The sequence below is a fragment of the Crinia signifera genome, chromosome 8 (assembly GCF_055691185.1).
Source record: "Crinia signifera chromosome 8, ASM5569118v1, whole genome shotgun sequence".
In the NCBI taxonomy this organism is placed as follows: Eukaryota; Metazoa; Chordata; class Amphibia; order Anura; family Myobatrachidae; genus Crinia; species Crinia signifera.
In genome coordinates, this window is record NC_139224.1 from 64,774,954 (window position 1) to 64,795,709 (window position 20,756).

Sequence of the window (20,756 nt, forward strand, 5' to 3'; positions counted from 1 at the left end):
ATGAAACCACCATCATTAGGGCGTTCAGTGCTATATTTCGTTCGAAAACAAACCGGTGAATACCTACCGGCGAAGGAAGCGTCCTGGTTACTGTGACAACACACGATGCTGCAGCGTCACAGAAATACGTAACATGCGTCACACGCTGGAACAAATGCAAAGCGGGCAGCATGGACAACGTCATGACGTTTCAAACGCCCTTTCCCGGCGACCTTCGTGCGCATGCGCGGAACAGGCGGCCCTGTTATTATTTATGTGGGGTTCAAGATGGCAGCAGCACCTAGGTTGGTTATGGTTATGGTAATGGAGCTGGTGGCGGCGATCAGAACATAAGGGTTTAGCCGTCACCAGCAGCAGCAGCAGCGGAGAGGCCCGTCCCGGGTAGACGGCGTGCAGCAGGGAACGGGTCGGGCGCACAAGTCGCTAGCTGGCCAGTCTTGCTCTCACCGGGCCAGGAGAATGGCGGAGCCGCGCAGGGTGCCGTTTGTGAGTCTGTCACCCATAAAGCCACGCGAGATTGGGGGAATTGTGAGCGTGGATCAGCAGAGGAATCCTGCGCTCTCGTCGGTTGTCCCACGTCCTCCGGCAGCCAGGTCCCAGCTACCAGCCATGCAGCAACAGCAGCGGCCTCTGCAGCAAACTACTACCCCGCGGCCGCAGCGAGAAGCAACCACTTCCTCCACTACGGCCAAGGAGGCCGGAACCTGTCACCAGAAGGCCGACATCAAAGCGGAGGGCGATAAGAATAGGAGCGAGGGGACGGTTAGGTTGGAACTATCACTGGCGGACCCAACAGAAGAGAGCTGTGCGGAGTTCAGCTACCGGGTACTGCTGCAAAATGAGCAGAGAGGAGGGCAGGGTGGAACCTCAGGAGTCGAGCTGCCAAGCCAGGTGAGAGCTTCTCATTCCCCTCTATACTTGCACTCTCCCTGGCTTAGTGCTGACATAGATAATAATCATTGGTTTTGGATTCTAGTACCTCTTTGCTAACCGCTAGTCCAGTCTTATACCTTTTGGGGACTGCATTAGGTGGCCCTTTAACCTTCAGGGTTGAAGGTTTCTGTTGATCTCATTTAATTAAGTAAAGAGACACCTAACAGTCATCAGCAGGTATTTCAGACTAGATTTAAAAGCATATAAAATATTTTAAAGCTGGACAGCGGCTTGTAAATGACAGCTTGGGGTGCTGCATTTGACCTCTGGGCAGCCTGTTGCCCATTGTTGAACTAGGATTAGTCTCTGTACATATGTTTTTAAAAGTACTATTTTAATTGTACGGATTTGTCCTCATGCACTACTGCCGTCTCATTAAACAAACCTTCTTGATGCACTTGTGCCATGTTTCTTTTACGCATCTTAATTATAATACTAGTGACAAAACACATTCACTGATTAATTTGATCCACTTCACTGATTGATGTGATTTATCGGAGTCTAAAGGTGCCCACAGACGCTACAATTGTACTGTGCTATGCGTTTTTGTCTGTACAATGGTTCTATACAATTTTTCTTCCAGCTTGCTATGCAATGTGCACTTGGATGCGATGTGATGAACCCATGTTTGTAATGTTAAATTTCAGATATAGTCTAAAAAGTACGTGCAGCACGTACTTTTTCAGACATACAATATTGGGCTCCCGGGAACGCGCATCGCACAAGCTCCTAAACACCATCCAATAATTGTACATAAGATGCAATTTGTGCTTAAAAAGTACAAAACGCATTCGATAATTGATGCGTCTGTGGGCACCTTTAGGCCCATATCTTTCATGCTTCAACAAGTGATAAATTGGAGAGTGATAACCAACCAACCAATTTGCTCCTAACTGCCATTTTTCAAACCCATGCTGTAATATGGCTGTTGTTTATTACTCCATTTTACCTTTTTTATTTTAAACGTGATACATCTGGCCCTTAAGGCCCCCATACACTAGCCGATTTTGGTCAGATTTCGGCCAGATCAGTCGGATCTGGCCAAAATCGGACCAAAATCGGCTAGTTTTGATGTCCCCTCAGATCCGATGCGCGGTCCCATGCGCATCGGATCTGCGTCGGGTGGTCGGACCTGCTGCACGTCTGACCACCCGACTTGGGACCTAGTGGGGCGGCGTGGCGGTGGAGGGAGCAGGGGGGGCTGGGGACGCTGCGGGGGACACAGGCTGCATAGAGCCGGGCAGGGGGAGCCGGGAGCTGTCAGTACTGAATAAATAAAAAAAAGCCCATACAATGAATGGGCGGCCTGTGATTGGCTGAGCGATCTCTCAGCCAGTCAGCAATTGGCTGAGAGAGCGCTCAGCCAATCACAGGCTGCCCATTCATTGTATAGGCTTTTTTTTCTAGCACTGACTGCTCCCTCTGCCCTGCTCTATGCCGCCTGTGTCCCCCGCAGCGTCCCCAGCCCCCCCTGCTCCCACCAGCAGCCCTGCTCTGTAGCCCCCCCCCCCCCCCCCCTGCTCCCTGGGTTTTTTACATGTGATAAATCAAGACGATTTATCACATGTAAAAAATGGCACATCAAGTGCCATCAATCAGCTGGGGAAGCTCAGGGGGAAGTCGGGGGCGACTTGTCCTAAGGACAAGTCGCCCTAGTGTATGGGGGCCTTTACTCTGTGTGCAAAATTCTATGTTGCTTTTTTTACCATCTTGTTCCATTGTGCTTCATATACAGATGTAGACTCCGTCGCACACATGTATACCAGTATTGAATATCAAATGAATAAGTACAGTCTCCTAATTTTCTGGTTAAGATGCCCATCAATGTGAAATAAGTCTACTGCAGCTCACTAGTGCCAGGCATTTAGCACCACCTGATGTATTGTAGCTAGGTGTTTGAGAACTCCACTTTGAACCTAACATTATTTGAGATCTGCAGCACAAGGCACCAGATTGTCTGGCACACTCGAAGAAGAATCTCACACCATACCTTTGTTTTGAGTATTGTATCTTATACGCATCACAGGTGCAGCAAAACACCACTCAGTGCACTAGAGACAATGGACTGCCACATTAACCACATTTAATGGTTTTAAACACGTGCAATATCACAGATTAAAGCAGGCAGCACAAGGGGAGATGCTGAGGTGTTCTGCGCGATGCTAGATCGCTCAGCACACAGCGATGTCAGTGCTGTGTGCGGAGTGATCTGTCAGGACCAGTGTTATCCGGTGGGAACACTAGCGAATTGCTGCGCATCGCTATGGGCCCTACACACAGAGCGATGTAGGGGCGTTTTCTAAGCGATCTAGTGAGAACGCTTAGAAAATGCCCCTAAATCGCTCCGTGTTTAGGGGCCATTAGAGTACGGAATTTGGCATGAGAACTCCATGGTGTCAGAGTATTCTACAAATGCAAACGCAGTCGCATGTTGTACAGTTGTTTACTTTAAATTGATCTGTGTAATTAAGCAACATAGTTTTGCTTATAGTTGTTTTATTTGTGCAAATAAAACAAAAAGTTTAAGCGAATCAGTGAAGCAGTCACCCAGGACCTAGCATGTCAAGAGGTGTTTGGTGTGACTGAAGCAATTTGCATCTGTATTAGTGAATGGTATTGCAATGAGTTCTGCTGTGTCTTAAGCTCCATACACATTAGGCGATATTTTTCACAGAAAGGGGTTTCTGAGCAATAATATATACAATATTGCTTAGTGTGTAGAGTGTTGTTAATGATGGACGCTCCAGCGTGTTGTTAACTACCCCCTTCCTCGTCCAAATATGTTCGGATGATTGGAGTCCTCGTCATGCTGCAGCATGACAGTCTCTCTTCCTGCTGTCGCTCCCTTTTACCCCAGGACATCGGCAAGTGTATGACGGGGACTCGTTTAATGTATATGGGGCTTTAAGCTGTGGCGGGTTGCCTAGTGTGTATGAGGCTTTAATTACAACTTACCTTGCAGCTTTTACTGGTTAATGGTCCATAACTAGTGGAGGTGTTAAACGATTATGTTGCATTCTCTGTAGGTTTTGATTTGAAATGACCATCGTGGAGTTCAGCTTTATTATGATTGGTTTATGATTGAGAGTAGTGCGTGTTTACATCTGCGTGTTTCTAAAAAGTACTTAAGGGGCATACACACAAAGCGATTTTGTGCTATTTTCTAAGCAGTCTTACTAGATTGCTTAGAAACTAAGCACAAATCTCTCCGTGTGTATGCTCAGTGTTCGATTCCGATGCGCGGTCCCACACATCTGAATCGCCTGCTTAGTTAAGATTTTATGGTTTTAAGGCAAAGTTGGACAATTAATCACTTCATATCTTAAGTTGTTTTTTGTTTTTGTTTTTTTTGTTAGAAATTGCTAGTAATGTGTAACATTTCCTTTTTTGATAATGATTTTATTCTTTAAACAAAAAAAATTAAGTTTAGCCATTTCTATCTATAAATTCCTGCAATGATTCCTTCTGCTATGACTACAGTAGTTTTTTTTTTTTATGATCTTCTTATTTACACATGTTTGGGCATACAGAGTATGGGAGAGAGGACAACCGTTTTGGAGTAGTATAGTTGGCACCCTTTTAAATTTATGACACGTTTTGTAATGAATGTGCTTTGTGTGTTCCTATTAAATTATTCTAGATAGGATATTTGATAAACATTGGAGAAATATCATTATTCTCTTTTACCAAGTTTAATATTAAGGTATCCAGTGACTAATTTATTTTTGTAGGTGAAAATTCCATCTCATGATCCATTTAATGATGACGAACGTGAAAGGCTAGAGGTAGAGAAAGTGGCAAAGAAATTTGAAGCTAAATACGTAAGTCGTATGCTCCTGTTTAACTTTTTTTCACAGTTTGTGTTTGGTCTGAGTGGTCAAACTATTGTTAGTGTGCTTGGAAATCCAAATGATTCCAACATTTAAAGGTAAATTATAGAGAAACCTTTTTAAAAGATGAATGTTCGGTACTTGTTTCCTAGCACGGCCACAATCGCGGGCATCGGGTGTCATTTTTAGTGGTCTGCGACGCGACCGACGCGATGCCCCCGATTTTTCCCATTGAAATGCATTGGAAAAAAGTCAAAATCGCATCGGTCGCGTCGTATGCGGCTAAAAAAGGCTTAAATGGCCCAGACGCGATGCCCCCGATTTCCCCATAGGGAACAATGTTAAATGCCTCAATTTACCCGCGATGCCCCCGATTTCCCATAGGAAACAATGTTAAATGGCTCAATTTACCCAAATCATCATAGGGAACAATGGTAAATGGGCCAGAAACCCCCAAAAACACCCCTGAACAGTGAAATGTCCCCCCAAAAGTAGTTTACGCCACCCCACGATCAACGTGAACCCGGCGGTACGCGTCCTCCGACCTTTTCATACCCCCACTATCCACGTCGGCGTGGAGTTGAGAATAAATTAGTGTGGCGAGCGCAGCGAGAGGACGCGGATACCTTCACAGGTAAATGCGTCCCTTCGCGGGCTTCACAGGTATCCGCGTCCCCTCGCGGGGCTTGCTGCGCTCGCCACGCTTCGGGCTCGCTGCGCTCGCCACACTATTCTATTCTCAACTCCACGCCGACGTGGATAGTGGGGGTATGAAAAGGTCGGAGGACGCGTACCGCCGCCCCTCGCGGGCTCGCCACGCTTCGGGTTCCCTATGATGATTTGGGTAAATTAAGGCATTTAACATTGTTCCCTATGGGGAAATCGCGGGCATCGCGTCTGGACCATTTTTTAGTGCATGCGATGGCCGCGATGCCCCCGATTTTTACTCACGATGCCCACGATTATGGATATGGATATGTTCTGGGAGACTTTATTTTTTTCAAAGGTGTGATTTTGAAATACTGTTATTTTATAGCCAAATACTCCTGAATTTGAAACTGTTTTTTATAGTCCTATGTGCTCTTTGGATGTGGACAAACTATTGGTGGGCTGGATCCTGACCATCAGAATTTTGATGGATCCCTAAGAAGATAAGTAGTGGGGTTAGGGTTCGGCTACAAAGGTGCTGTAGGATAGGCTTTAGGGGGGGGGGGTAAATATTTACCTCCATCTGCCATTGTGCGCCTGCTGTCTGTCTTCTGACTTTCAGTACCCTACCTGTTCTCTTGAAACCTTTTCTGAATATGTAAAACCCAATATAGTGTTATACCCTCCCTACAAAATTCATGCATAGTTTTCATGATTTTTTTTTTTTTATTTGTTTTACATTACTACTTGCACATTACTGTGCAAACATATATAATGGTGTGCTTTTTATTTTTCATCTGCAATTTATTTAAGTGGCTTGCAGGAAACCCTATAAAAATACATAAATGTAAAATGCTTAATTTGACCTTGCCATTTGTAAGGTTTCCCAAAAACTTAAATGTGTCAATAAAAATGTTTTATTTGGCCATCTGATGGAGCAAATCTATTGTTGCTCTGATTGGGTGCCCATGCCAGGAATGCCCATTGCGTCTGTTAGCCCCTTCTTTAGGGATGAGCAAAAATCTGCGTAATGTCTGACTATACAAACATTTATATGGTCTTACCCAATAGTTATTAATTCTATTTCTAAGAGCTACAGTCAAGCATAAGTTAGTTTACTTTTAAAAATGGCTGCTGGAGCTAGTGGCAAGACCTTGCATCTTGATCGACCCCATGATGCAAGTAGTGTGGATGTAGCGGTAGACACGATTGGTTTCCAGGCAAGAATTATTTGCTTGTTACAATCTGAAACAAAATGTCTATCGGTTGTCTTGCACCAACATTCCAAAATATTATATAAGGTGTGCTCTAATAAAAAGGAGACTACGGTCGTATGTTCAGAATATCTAATTACAGTTCATGTGTAACAATACAACTGCAAATAATTGCTACGGACATCGATGCACTGATCCCAGCGCATAGGAAGGAAGTGGATGACTCCTGGATACTGACTGATCCAGTTTTCCAGTGTTTGGCACTTCCTTGTCACAGGTGAACTGTTGACCTTTCAGTTTATTTATTTATTTACATTTTTTTTTTTTTGTAAGGGGTCGATTCTGATAGATGCCTGGGCACCCACTGTTCACAAACTTCGCCATAACCACGCTTCTTGTGGATTATGTGATGCACAGTTCCGTTGGTTATTGACAGTGCTGCAGCAATTTCACGTGTGGTGATCTGACATATGAGATCTTCCACAGCTGAAATTTCTGAATCATGCTCGCCTTCTGTGCAAAGAAATTGGGTAATGGCTATTTGCGCTGATTTGGAGGAATCCATCATGCATCCGACCATGCAAAACACATTTCCAGGAATGAAGAAACTAAGGCGAAGCCATCCCTACACATGCACAACTGGGAAAAACACCATCTATCTGCAAACACATTAACCCACTGCAATTGGATACTACCCCGCTGCAGCAAGTCTCCTTATCATTTGGGCACACCTTTTTATATATTTCAGTTACATTTGACTTAATTTACCAAAAGAAACTAAAGTTTTGGCAGCACTGTCTATAGATATCAAATCCTTATTTGATTGTTTTTCTTCCATGCTCCTGCTGTGCATGTACCAACTTGAAAACCTTCTTAATTTTACTATACTTGACATAGTAAGGAAGTTATTTTTCTTATTTGTTTTGACAAATATCCAGGATAGAGACATACACTGCAGTCATTGCTATAAATGCCAGTAATACAACCATAATGTGATCAAAATCACATTCTGCCAAATTTGGTCTGAAGATGAGTGACTAAGCCTCTGTGTGTTTTCATTACAAAGATGCAGGGATGCAAGAAATAATCCCGCTCTTAGCCCAAGAGGGCAGAGATCCTCCCAGTCTGGCTACTTACGTGTCCTTGTTTGGCTGTTTTTAATACCGAAGTTAAATAGGTTTAATAATAATACAAGTGCAAGGCTCCCAACAGTTTTTTTTTCTTTAATACATATATACATATATGTATACAGGGAAGAAAAAGCCATCGCTATCGGAAGGACCGCGTGCAGGATCTTATCGACATTGGTTATGGCTATGATGAGACGGATCCCTTTATTGATAACTCTGAGGCAGTAAGTGCAGTTGTCTCTATTAACTTAGCTTGAAATGAAATTGATCTTTGCCCCAATAAGTCAGGTGCTACTACTTCAATCTATGCAACGAGCAAGTTGGTGTTGAGGCAAAAAAAATTGTGTGGATTGGGTTAGTGTTACAAGTTTCACCAGACTTATAGTGGACTTATGTTTAGTCTTTAGATTACTGTAGTCCTTACCCAACTATATTGAACGTTTCTACTTTTATTGGAAATTTAAGGTCAGTTTATACTTTTTATGAGGACACAGAAATAAATCTTGGCTAAAACATCTTCTCCTTCATTATAGTATGATGAGTTGGTGCCAGCTTCCCTCACTACAAAGTATGGAGGATTTTATATCAACACTGGAACACTGCAGTTTCGTCAAGCATCGGATTCTGAAAATGAAGATTTTGTCGATAACAAAAAGCACAAATCCGCTAAGGTTAGTATTTATTTATTGTGCAGTTATGAATATGTATGTTTCTTTTCCTCTTTTAGGAAGGGGATTTGTTTGGTGGCTGCGGGCGCTTTTTGTTTCTGCTGTTGGCCTCCTGAGATGGCGAGGAGAATTCCACTCAAGTTCAGGTTTTTGGACACCCAAACATGTTCTCTGTAGTTTTGCACAGGTGTAGCTGATGTACCCATCTACACTTGGTGCATATGGGTGAAACATACGCAATAGAAGCACAGTAATGCTGGGTACACACCAAAACGATTTGGGCACCATCCCATCAATCTGGATCCAATTCAGACCGATTGGGTGCAGATTGGGCCAAAATCGTTTGGTTGGATCCGATTCTACCTTGTGCAGGTAGGGTCTGTAGAAGATCCATTCATCTGAATACAGATGGGATCGGATCGTATGCAAATTGGATCGCACAATTTACATATGATTTGTGTAAGATTTGCATCCAATTCAAATCATTTTGGTGTGTACCCAGCATAACTCGCGCAAACAATATAGTATTGCCCAATGAGAGATAAGCAATAGAAAACAATTGCGTTTTGTCCTTGGGGACATTTTATTAACTATCTTGTCTAAGACTGGAAAAAAATTGAATTCTTTCTCGCCACTACTCACAGCAATAATAAATGGTTTTGCCAATATGTAATAAATACACCCAAGGTCAAAAGGGCTACAAAGGGAGCCGGTCCCTGTCCACATGGTGGATAAGAAGTGAAGGGATCTGTGTGCACTACTCTGCTTGCAAGGTTAATGCCAGGAATGGATCCTATGGATTCCTCTCCAGTAGGTGTTGTAGGGTAGAACTTGATTTTGCCATTTTCAGATGTGTCGGCTACCTGCGGCCAAGCTTCGGAAAGCTCACATTCTGGAGGCTGGTAAGTTCGAAGTAAAAGCATCCCTCATAGAACCCTATAGGAACTGCTTTTGCATGCAAAAATAGGAGACTGCAACAAATCTCTAATATTTGTTGCCATCCTTGGGTACATACATTAGGTGAATACTTATTGAACCATGTAAATAACTTAGAAAACAGAAATGTATTTTATTTTTATTTTTTAGTTTGGAATGTCATTCTAATGCCATTAAACCTGTTCTTTTAAGGTATCCAAGTTGAAAGAAGATGACCGATCACATAAAAAACGCAAGAGAAAAGAGGACAGTATGGAAAAGGAAAAAACATCAAGGAAACTAAAAGTCTCCAAACAGATGGGGTATGTGGTTTGCAAAGTTATGGATCTTTCACTGCTTAGACAAGGGGATACGGTCATTATGTTAACCTTATTAACGTTAACCTTATTTATGTCGATCTCTGAAGGCGACAGGGCTTGGGTCGACACCTAAAATATATCGACCGGATTGGAAGGTTGACAGTCAAAAGGACTACATGAGTTTTTCACTATTTTTAATCTGAGCAGTCGTGCCGACAGGCGGTATTTCATACCCTACCATTATGCCTGAAGCATGGGGAGTGCAGTGTGTTATGTCGGGACGCGGTACACTTAGTCGGTGTCCATGTTGACTCTGTCCACATTTGGGGCAAAAAGACGACATTCCAACCATGTCGACCTTCAGTGGTTGACCAATGACCCATACCATTGGACAAGTACTTATGTTGATCCTCTGTTGGAACCAGTTCTGGTTAAATATGGACACGCAGCTGCCACACCTGATTGATGTTGGCTGATTTCCCTCACCATAACCCAGACTCTGTACCGTAGCTGGAAGAGGGCATTGCTTGGACACACTGAGCTCGGTACAAAATAGCTGGAAAACAAATTATTGTGTGAACATTAGAATTGCACAAAACCCTAAGGACAGCATACAGATATTCTTCTAAAGTTTTATTTTCTGGCAGTCTGAGGATACCACAGGGCAAATACGCCCTGTGTCTCCTTAACCAAGTGGCACAACCATTTCCTCCTCCTGTATAGCATATTCTACAACCAGGCATATGGGTTCTTAAGCTTAACTTAGTTTCAAACACAAAAGTAATTGAACAATTAGGGAACAGTGATCACAATATGGTTTCACTGGAAATCAACTTCAGTAAATTACATCAAAAAGGATCTGCAAAAATACTAAACTTCAGAAAAGCGAACTTTGAATTATTCAGGGAAGCCCTAACAGGAATTGGGTGGGAAACAATTATGGAGGGAAAAAATGCAGAGGAAATGTGGGATACTCTAAAAAAGGTGCTTGATTCACTAACTATTGAATACATTCCTAAAGTAACTAAAGGTAAATTTAACAAAAAAAAGCCACCATGGTTGGACAAAGAAGTAAGGTCAGCTATCAACAATAAAACCAGAGCCTTTAAATTCTATAAAAATAACTTGAATGAGGAGGCGTTCGCAAAATACAAAGAATCAAACAAAACTTGTATAGGGGTAATCAAAGCAGCTAAAATATTATATGAAGAGTGCATAGCCACTGAAAGCAAAACCAACCCAAAGAAGTTTTTCAAATACATAAATAGTAAATGTTTAATTAAGGAAAACATAGGCCCACTAACTGATACTAGTGGAAAAAGTGTTACTGAGGACAAGGGAAAAGCAAAACTGTTAAATGAGTTCTCATCAGTATTTACTTAGGGAGAGCAGACTGTGGAACGAACATTTACCACAAACGGGACAAATACGCCAGATCTCATTGTGGATTTAACGCCGAAGGAAATAATACTGAGGCTAAGCAAACTTAAAACAAATAAATCACCAGGGCCAGATGGGATTCATCCGAGGGTATTAATGGAATTAAGGGATGAACTAGCTACCCCCCTACATTATATCTTTAGCAAGTCACTATCGTCAGGTATAGTACCAAAAGATTGGAGAATAGCAGAGGTAGTGCCAATATTCAAAAAAGGAAGATCCCGCTAATTACAGACCCGTTAGTTTAACATCAATTGTGGGTAAAGTATTTGAAGGATTTTTAAGGGATGGTATCCAGGAATATTTAGACCATCACCGTCTACTCGGTACTAACCAACATGGGTTTGTGAAAAATCGTTCATGGCAAACGAATCTACTAGGGTTCTATGAAGAGGTTAGCAAAAACCTCGATAATGGAAATGCTGTAGATATGATTTTCCTAGATTTCGCTAAAGCATTTGATACTGTCCCACACAAGAGATTGATTAATAAAATGGAGAACCTAGGATTGGGTGAAAATATCTGCAGATGGGTAGGGAATTGGCTATGTAATAGAGAACAAAGAGTGGTTGTAAATGGTGACGTATCAGATATGATACGGGTACTAAGTGGAGTGCCCCAGGGTTCGGTTTTGGGGCCCATTTTGTTTAACATTTTTATAACGATATTGGGATAGGGTTACTCAGCAATGTATCCATCTTTGCGGACGATACAAAACTTAGCAAAGTCATCAAATCATCAGAAGATGTCACCATGCTTCAAAATGATCTTGCAATTCTAGATGAGTGGGCAAAAAAATGGAAGATGAGGTTCAATGTAGATAAATGTAAGGTTATGCACCTTGGGAGACACAACCAGTGTGCAAGTTACAACCTTAGCGGAGAGGAACTGGGTAATTCCATACTTGAAAAGGATCTAGGAGTCCAAATAGACAGCAAACTGGGATGTAGTGCCCATTGTAATGTAGCTACAAAAAAGGCCAACAAAATTCTGGCATGTATTAAGAGGGGAATGGAAACTAGGGACTCAAGGGTAATTATGCCACTGTATAAAGCATTGGTGAGACCTCACCTCGAGTACGGAGTGCAGTTCTGGGCCCCACACTATAAAAAGGACATCATAGAATTAGATAAAGTCCAAAGGCGAGCAACAAAGCTTATTAGGGGAATGGAGAATTTAAGCTACGGGGAGAGATTAAGCAATTTGGGACTATTTACATTAGAAAAGAGACGTTTAAGGGGGGACATGCTCAACATGTACAAGTATATCAAGGGCCAATATAAGGAACTGTCACACACCCTCTTTTCTACTAGAAAGGAATCTAGGACACGAGGGCATGAGTATAGATTAGAAGAAAAAAGATTTCATTCAGCTAGTAGAAAGAATTTCTTTTACGGTCAGAACAGTCAAACTTTGGAACTCTCTTCCCAGAGAGGTGGTAACGGCTGATTCATTAAATGCGTTCAAGGCAAAGTTGGACAAACATTTACTGGAGAAAAACATCCATGGGTACAAATAAGAAATATAATTTGTCTGTAAAATATCAGAACCTACCAAATCAGCAATGGATATCTATACCAGGTTGAACTAGATGGACGCAAATCTTTTTTCAGCCTTACCTACTATGTAACTATGCATAGAGCACTGAATATAACATTATTAACTATCTAGATGCAGTGCATGGCGTGTTGGCCATTGTACCATGTGGGCAGGAGCTCTCTCCACAGACTCTATAAAAGCACCATGCTGTAGGTGGAAATATACAAGTAAACTCCAAGGTTATGATTTATATTCATGTCAATTTAGGGTATGTATTGCTTTCTTTATTCGCTAAGCAGCACAGGGACACTGGCTAATTCCTGGAGAGGTCTGGGCACTAAATAGTTACTGAATTTTTCCCAGCGTGCTCAAGCTCCATCTCCTGCTTTCCTCGCCCTGGCTTTTGTTACCAGCAGGAGGGGGCACCATTTTCTAAGGCAAACTACTTTAGGTAGTACTATATTTTTTTCTTCTGTCAGCGGCCACTACTACACCCTGTGACAGATAAAGCACTTAGCTTGACCTGACCAGTAAAGGTGCAGTTAGACAACATGACCACGGTTGCCTACACAAACAACCAGGGCTGCACTTGCAGTCGAGGTGCTCTAAAAGAGGTCAGCTGCATTCATCGCTGGGCAAAATTGTACCTGCCGGCCGTGTATATTACATGGATTCTGAATTAAGTGGCAGACTTTTTTTAGGTTGTCAGGATATATGTTCCGGTGAGTATGCTCTGCACTTGACTGTCTTTCAGTTGCTCGTTGACAGCTGCGGTCTACCAGACATAGGGCCTGATTCAGACCTGATAAGCAAGGCTGCAATTTTTGCAGATGATCAAAACCATGCTTGACTGAAGGTGAGGCAAATTTAACTTACAGGGAGTTATTTGTGTTTCTGTGCAGGGTAAATACTGGCAGTTCTTTCTTACACTGCAGTTCAGTTTCAACACACCTCACCCAAATCGAACTCTGTTACCTGCAGTTCAACATGATTTTGTCCATCTGCAAAAATTGCAGCCCTGCTAACAGATCTGATTTAGGCCTGTAGACATGATGTCTTGGCTCCAACTGTAGAGGTACCCACACCAGGGATCCCGCAGTTCAACTGATACAAGTTATAGCGGTGCCCTGGTCCTTTCTTCTGCTATACATCTTCCCTCTGACATCACTAATTATGTGGGTCCATCACAAATTCAAGAGGAAGAGTGGTATGGTGATCCCTGTGGTGGCAAATTGGCCAAGATTGGATTGGTATGCAGATCTTCAGAGCCTCTCCATAGACTATCCTTCTCCCTCTCAGACCATATCTTCTGGGCCTGTTCCTACCTACGGATCTAGCACACCTCAACTTGACGTGATTGCTCTTGACACATCAGTCTTGAGTGCCAAGGGGATTTCTACGAAAGATTTTCACCATGCCTTAAAGCACATAATCTTACCTTGGATATAATTTTTCACAGGATTAGGTGTCCCTACTTTACGTGATGTTTGACTATGAAATTCAGCCTCTGAGCTGTCTGTAAAAATGGGGGAAAAAAATCCACAAAAAAAAACAGACTGGACCAGATTGCTTTTGGTAATTTTTCATAGTGTCTTACACGTTCATTCCCCTGGTGTCTCCTTGGAATCTCCCTTTTGTGTCTTAAAGGCCCTCATACATTAGACCGAGAGCTACCAACCGTTCACATTTTCCAGCTGCACTCATTAATCACTGACACATTTTAAAAGATACACAGATGGAGCTAATTAGCTCTCTTGTGATTCTATGAGGAGACCTGCAAAACATGCACTGTTGGTAGCTCTCGAGGCCTACCTTCTGACAAGTCATACCTAATCATCCTGACCACGCCCCGGGAGTGGCACTTGATGTGTTCCTAGGGGGGGGGGGGGGAAGCAGGTGAGGAAGCCGCTGCTGTCAGTGCGGGAGCAAGGGGCGGCGCAGGGAACCAGCGAGCTGGGCATCAGTGGATGCCCATCCATTTTGTATGGGCTTTTTATTTTTAAGTCCTTTGCCCCTGCCGCAGCCCGGCAGCGTCTTCTCCTGCCTGGTTCCAGAGTATGTTGTTCCCTACATGCTGTGTGCTTGCAAGCTCACTACCATTGCTTTTAGCGCTGCTATGGGACTTGGGCCCTTATTCAGATCTGATCGCAGTACAAGTTGGTTCTCAAAATGGGCAAAACCATGTACACTGCAGGTGGGGCAGATGTCACATTTGCAGAGAGAGTTAGATTTGTGTGAGCTATTTTGCTTCTGTGCAGGGAAAATACTGGCTGCTTTATTTTTACACTGCAATTTAGATTTCAGTTTCAACACCCCCCACCCAAATGTAACTCTCTGCACATGTTACATTTGCCCCATCTGCAGTGTACATAGTTTTGCCCATTTTGAGAACAAATTTGTACTGTGATCTGAATAAGGGCCATTGTGTGAAGGCCGAGGTTTTAACACTGGGTCTTCCAGTCTGTCCTGTTCAGTACCTTTTTGTCTAGGCAAACTGGACTCTGTTTGGGATCTCTTAAGGGAGAGAAATCTGCCTCCTCACTTTTCTTTCAACACATATTGGTGCTTATACCTGAAGTACAGACTTTTCTCCAAGGAGTGATGAGTGCAGCTGCCATTTTGTTTATTCCACTGCTCCAAGGGACTTAAATTTGGTTCTTACCTTTCTACCGTCAGCTTTCTTCAAATAGTTTAGAGAGGTCGACCTCAAGTTGCTTTCCTGGAAGACTGTACTCCTGTTAGCCCTGGCAATGGCTCAGCAAGTTTCAGAATTAATTGATCATGTCGAATGCTGTATCTCCTACTTCAGGAGGATAGCACAGAGCTTTGAAAGTATGTGGCTTTTTTCCCTAAGGTTTTGTCAGACTTCCACATAAACCAACCTATTGTGGTCCCTTCTTTGGCAAAAAACTCAGGAGCACCTTCTTCGTTAAGGCTATGCTATTTTGGCACGATTTTACCCGATTACGTCTGATAGGGCAGAGATATCGGGTGAATTCCTCCCAAGTCACAGCTGTACGACATCTGATGCGTGATCCAGTGTGCATCGGAGTTAGAGGTTGGAACTGCTGGCTGTTCAGCTGCCGACTCTGCCCCTCTTCTGGTGGCAGTGAACAGGATTCTATGCGCTACATCACATGCAGAAGCCGAAGGTCCGCTTGCGGTCCTCCCACCCAGGAAGGTACCAGGTGGATTGGATGACCATACACTGCTGCGACTCCTCGCAGTATTGTATGGCCAGATTTAGGCTAAATTCGTGCTCAACTCAGTTATGTAGTCGGGACGGCGTCCTTGCATAAGTTAGATTTTCATGGATTGGGCTGCATGGTGCTGTTTATGGTTGGCCAGACTCAAAACAAATCTTATTTCAGTGGATCAGGCTGGCCATTTGCCAGACCTTCTTGAGCAATGCTCAAGTAAGCCTACTTCTAATTCAGCTCATCCTGTGGCCCCATGGTCCAACTTTTGATACCTTTTGCAGCATCGGCTTCGTGCTTTGGTGTCTTTGCAGGTTCCTCTGTTCTTTCTAGCTCACCGGGGAAGCTTTGGGACATCTCCAGTGTCTGCAGTCCCTAATGGATGATAGAAAAAATTTGATTTTGGTACCGTTTCTATGAATCCACAGGGGACTCTGAATGTCCACCCTGCACTGCTTTCCTGCCTGTTCTAGTTCAAGTATTGAGCCTGAGCATGCTGGGAACAATTTAGTAACTATTTGGCGCCTGAACTCCAACCTCTCCAGGCATTACCCAGCGTCGCTGTGCACCCCATGGACTCCAACAAGAGATTTAACTGGTAAGAACATAAATTCTGTTTTTATAGTATAGACGAGGGGGAAAAAAAAGCCTGCCTACAAAGTTATTATTTCTATACACCTACAGATTAGAGCTTGTCTGTTTCTTGGGAAAGTTAAGTGATCGGTTTCCCTGTTCATATTATGTTATCTACACTATTGGATAGATTTCCCAATTTATATGTTAGATACATAGCATACAGATCTTTTTTGTCTGATTTCTTATCTCATGATGTATCATTTTTGTCTTCCTTTTTAGGGTAGTGGCATTTAATGCTCATAAACCTGAAAAAAAGAAGAAAAAGTTGTATAAGGATTCTCTGTCCCTTGCTGCAATGCTTCGAAAATTTCAGAAGGAAAAAGATGCAATGAGGAAAAATGAAAGCGGGCAAGATTTACCGACTGTAACTGTAGTCTCTGCTCCAAAACACAACTCCACTCCTGTTGCCAATGATTACTCTGATCTAACTCTTGGTAATGACCCTGTTCTTGCTCTCTTTGGTGGTGGCAGCGAGCGGGAGCTACTGCAAGAGGCAGAATGTGCTCTGGAAATGCTTGGGGACTTTGATTTCGATAAACTTTTAGAGACTGCAGCCAATGAAAGTCCTGTAGCTTCTGAACCAGGAGAGAATGGCAGTGTTGTGCAGTCAACAAATCTATCCCAAGTACAAATACTAAAACAAGTGACCCCTCTTCCTGAAGGGCTACCTGCAAAGCTGGAAAAACGGATTGAGGATTTGCAAGTGGTATGTATGCAGCTAAGCAGACTGGGTCCACATGTAGGATTTTCCTCCTGTTTCATTCTTTTTCTTTTCTTTCAAAGGCAGCAAAAATGTTTGATGAAGAAGGTCGAAAAAAATTCTTCACTCAAGAGATGAACAACATTTTGTTAGAGTATGTAAATATTACTATTATTCATTAAGACTTCAGTTGCTTTTATCAGTTGTATATTTTTGATGCATAAAATGTTTGATTAAACATAAAAGCACCACCATTATGGAAAACTTCCATATTTGGTTCATTTTTTGGGGATAAGCCATCTTTTGTGTAAAATGCAGTTGACCATTGAAATTAAGGCTATTTTAAAGTTGACTTAAGATGACAAACCAATACAAAATGGTAATAATTCCTGGAATAAATAATTTCCTTCGTAACCTGCAGAAGTGCTCACAAAAATGCCCAAAGACCGTTGGCCAAATTCGACATCTGAGCACATTTCCTCCATTTCAAACTTCTACTGTATCCCCTCTACGGGGTTTATTTATAAAGATGGGAGGGTACTTGTGTACTTTCACGGCTCCCTTCGCCATATGTAGTGGCATGCGATGCGATTGTCCCGTGTTAAGCATTTTTTGATAAAATCGCATGCGATCGCATCGCATGCGATCTGATGCGATGCAATTTAATTTTTCACAGAAATTATGGACATGAGTTGACATGTAAAATGCACCCCAAATGTCATTTTTCACACTGTACCACCCCCACTATCAACGCCAACCCGAAGCGTGGCGAGCGCAGCGGTACGCGTCCTATGACCTTTTCATACCCCACTATCCACGTCGGTGTGGAGTTGAGAATAGAAAGTGTGGCGAGTGCACCGAGCCCGAAGCGTGGCGAGCGGACGCGGATACCTTCACAGGTATCCGTGTCCCCTCGCGGGCTTCACAGGTATCCGCGTCCCCTCGCGGGGCTCGCTGCGCTTGCCACGCTTCATGCTCGCTGCGCTCGCCACACTTTCTATTCTCAACTCCACGCCGACGTGGATAGTGGGGGTATGAAAAGGTCGTAGGACGCGTACCGCCGACCCTCGCGGGCTCGCTGCGCTCGCCACGCTTCGGGTTGGCGTTGATAGTGGGGGTGGTATAGTGTGAAAAATGACATTTGGGGTGCATTTTACATGATTTCAACTCATGTCCATAATTTCTGTGAAAAATGGCATGCGATGCGATTTTTCCCTGTACGATGCACATCGTGGGAGCCGTGAAAGTTCACAAGTACCGATGGGAGTTCTATTGAAGATGGGATATGATTGCCCATAGCAACCAATCAGAATCGAATAAGTAGATTCTGATTGGATGCTATGGGCAATAATATTCCATAATAACACCTTCTGTAAGATAATAGAATCTGATGATTGTTTGCCCATTCCATCTTCAATAGAACCCCAATCTTAGTAAATAAACCTATTTACTCTCTAAACAGTCTGATTTAAAAAATGTCATCTCCACCCAGTACTCAACCCCTGTCGTCTTTGCCACTTTCAACTTCCTCCCTCCTCTACTTTGCCGACCACTTCACATCTAAACTTTACTCCAGGACATCCCATTTCATCTTATGTTCTGCACTTCATCCCCTCCTTCCCCTGACTAACCCTTCCCATCCATCTTACCAACTCCTGGATTTCTGATTTCTTTCTCCCCTGTATCTGGAGATGAAGCCCCTCATCCAGTCCTCTGAATACCTCCTTACACTCCCACTGTTATCTTTTGCTTATCTGTTTATGTATTTTTGTGCTCCGGAACCCTTGAGGCGCCACATAAAGCATAATACTGTTAGTGCATCAATTGTACTTTAATTGAATACATTGTCATTTCTGTTCTGTGGAAATTCATTTTAAAATGCTTTGGTGCTAGATCATATAAATAGGAAATGTGTTTAATTATTGAGTTATTAATCCTGTTTTTTTTTTGTATTTTGTTTCTTTTTGAAAGCATTGAGTTGCAGCTGCTTGAAATGAGCCCCTCAAATAGGAATGTGGTATATGGTTATATTGAAGCATTTGTACCATGCACAAAGGATACTCTTGTCAAGCGATTGAAAAAACTGCACCTTCACATACAGGTATCACTTATGTGGCAAATTTTGAGTTACCAATTGTTTGTAAACCTTTTCAACAGGGTATGCTGGTACCAGTCGAGTCTGTTTTTAGAGGCACATGGGAATTTACCTTTAACAAGTTAGCTCTCAATTTAAAATGTCTTGACATTTGGGTTTTCAGCATTTTAGTAATAAGACCTCTGATTACATATTTGCAAATATCTTATACGATATTTGCAAATATGTATAACCAACAATGTGCTGTTTTTTTATTTATTTATTTTTTCCCTGCAACTTCCCATCTGGATGATTCTGTGGCCTTGTATTATATTTAGTCATTTACATAGCGCACACATTCTTCAGAGCTTTACATAGAAAATGTAGTCCTTACATCAGTCACTGCCCCAGTGGAGCTTACAGTCTACATTCCTTTCTGTGACGCTGTAATGCTAACCATTACACTCTCCATACTTTTCCGGTCTCTGTCTTCAGCTTCCCATTATTTTTATTTACAAGTTCTTATATAGTACAGCATATTCCATCGCATTTCACAATCTGAAACCACTGTGATGGGACAAACTGGGTAATGGCCCCCATACATCTGGGAGTTCTCCTTTCTTTTCATATATCCTCTCGATCTCTTATTGGGCTTGGTTAACCTGAAGTGAGATCATGTGGGTGGAGCCAGTTTGAAATCCTGATAGTGTCCGACTCCACCTACCACAATCTAACCCAGTGTTGTCCTGTGTCCCACATGTAACCTGAGGAATGTTTTTTTATGAAGTCCAAAAATCCTGTTTTTGTCTGTCAAGAAAAAAGTAGCACTTCATTTTATTTGTCGGTCATGTAATAAATGTGCTGCTTTCATCTTTTGTGTAAGTAATTTTTTTGTGCTTGTACTGCTATTTGAAATATCCTATATTAAATCTCTGACGTGCTAGGATTTTCATGTGTGTGTGTTTTTTTTCCCTAGGATGACCGACTAAAAGAGCCACTGCAAAGGCTAAAACTTGCCATTAGTAATGTTATGCCTGTCCAGATGAACAGATACCAAGAGGATTGCCAAGCACATAATCAGGCCAGAAATGCAAAGTATGTGCAATCTTGTGTTTTTCATATATACAATCAGTTATTTATTTATTATTTTTTCAATTTAATTCAAAGCTGCTTATTTTTGTTATATAACCAGTATTTAATTAAATCATGTGTTTTACTTTTATGGTAATAACGTGAAAGGAAAATGATGCTGTTACAGAAATTAAGCTTTTTGGTGTACTTTGTTTTAAACCTAAAGCTCCATAGACAATAGGCTATATGTTCTATGAGCAATATTGACAGTGTCCCCCCCCCCCCCCCTGAACTCCTGGGCGTGACATCCAGTGTTCACACTGAACTATAGAATTTACATATATCATTCAGTGACCTCAGCAGGACCTGCTGAACATGCGGGTTATTGACGATGCATGGGAGCGCGCATTGTTAATGACATTCAGTGTACACACTAGTCGA

General features: G+C 42.5%; 1 protein-coding gene across 2 annotated transcripts in view; it reads left to right on the forward strand.

Moving 5' to 3' along the window:
• Positions 1 to 201: 201 nt before the first annotated feature.
• UBN2 (ubinuclein 2) overlaps positions 202 to 20,756 on the forward strand; it is a 51,758-nt gene continuing 31,203 nt past the window's right edge. Inside the window, exons 1-9 of one of the 2 annotated variants that reach the window (XM_083156595.1) lie at positions 202 to 891; positions 4,665 to 4,754; positions 7,878 to 7,979; positions 8,289 to 8,426; positions 9,552 to 9,661; positions 16,690 to 17,176; positions 17,254 to 17,324; positions 19,142 to 19,271; positions 20,221 to 20,339. In XM_083156595.1, the coding sequence (XP_083012721.1) occupies positions 460 to 891; positions 4,665 to 4,754; positions 7,878 to 7,979; positions 8,289 to 8,426; positions 9,552 to 9,661; positions 16,690 to 17,176; positions 17,254 to 17,324; positions 19,142 to 19,271; positions 20,221 to 20,339 (1,679 nt within the window). In that variant the 5' untranslated portion in view covers positions 202 to 459. The remainder of the gene's footprint in view (positions 892 to 4,664; positions 4,755 to 7,877; positions 7,980 to 8,288; positions 8,427 to 9,551; positions 9,662 to 16,689; positions 17,177 to 17,253; positions 17,325 to 19,141; positions 19,272 to 20,220; positions 20,340 to 20,756) is intronic. The other variant, XM_083156596.1, reaches the window with a different exon arrangement.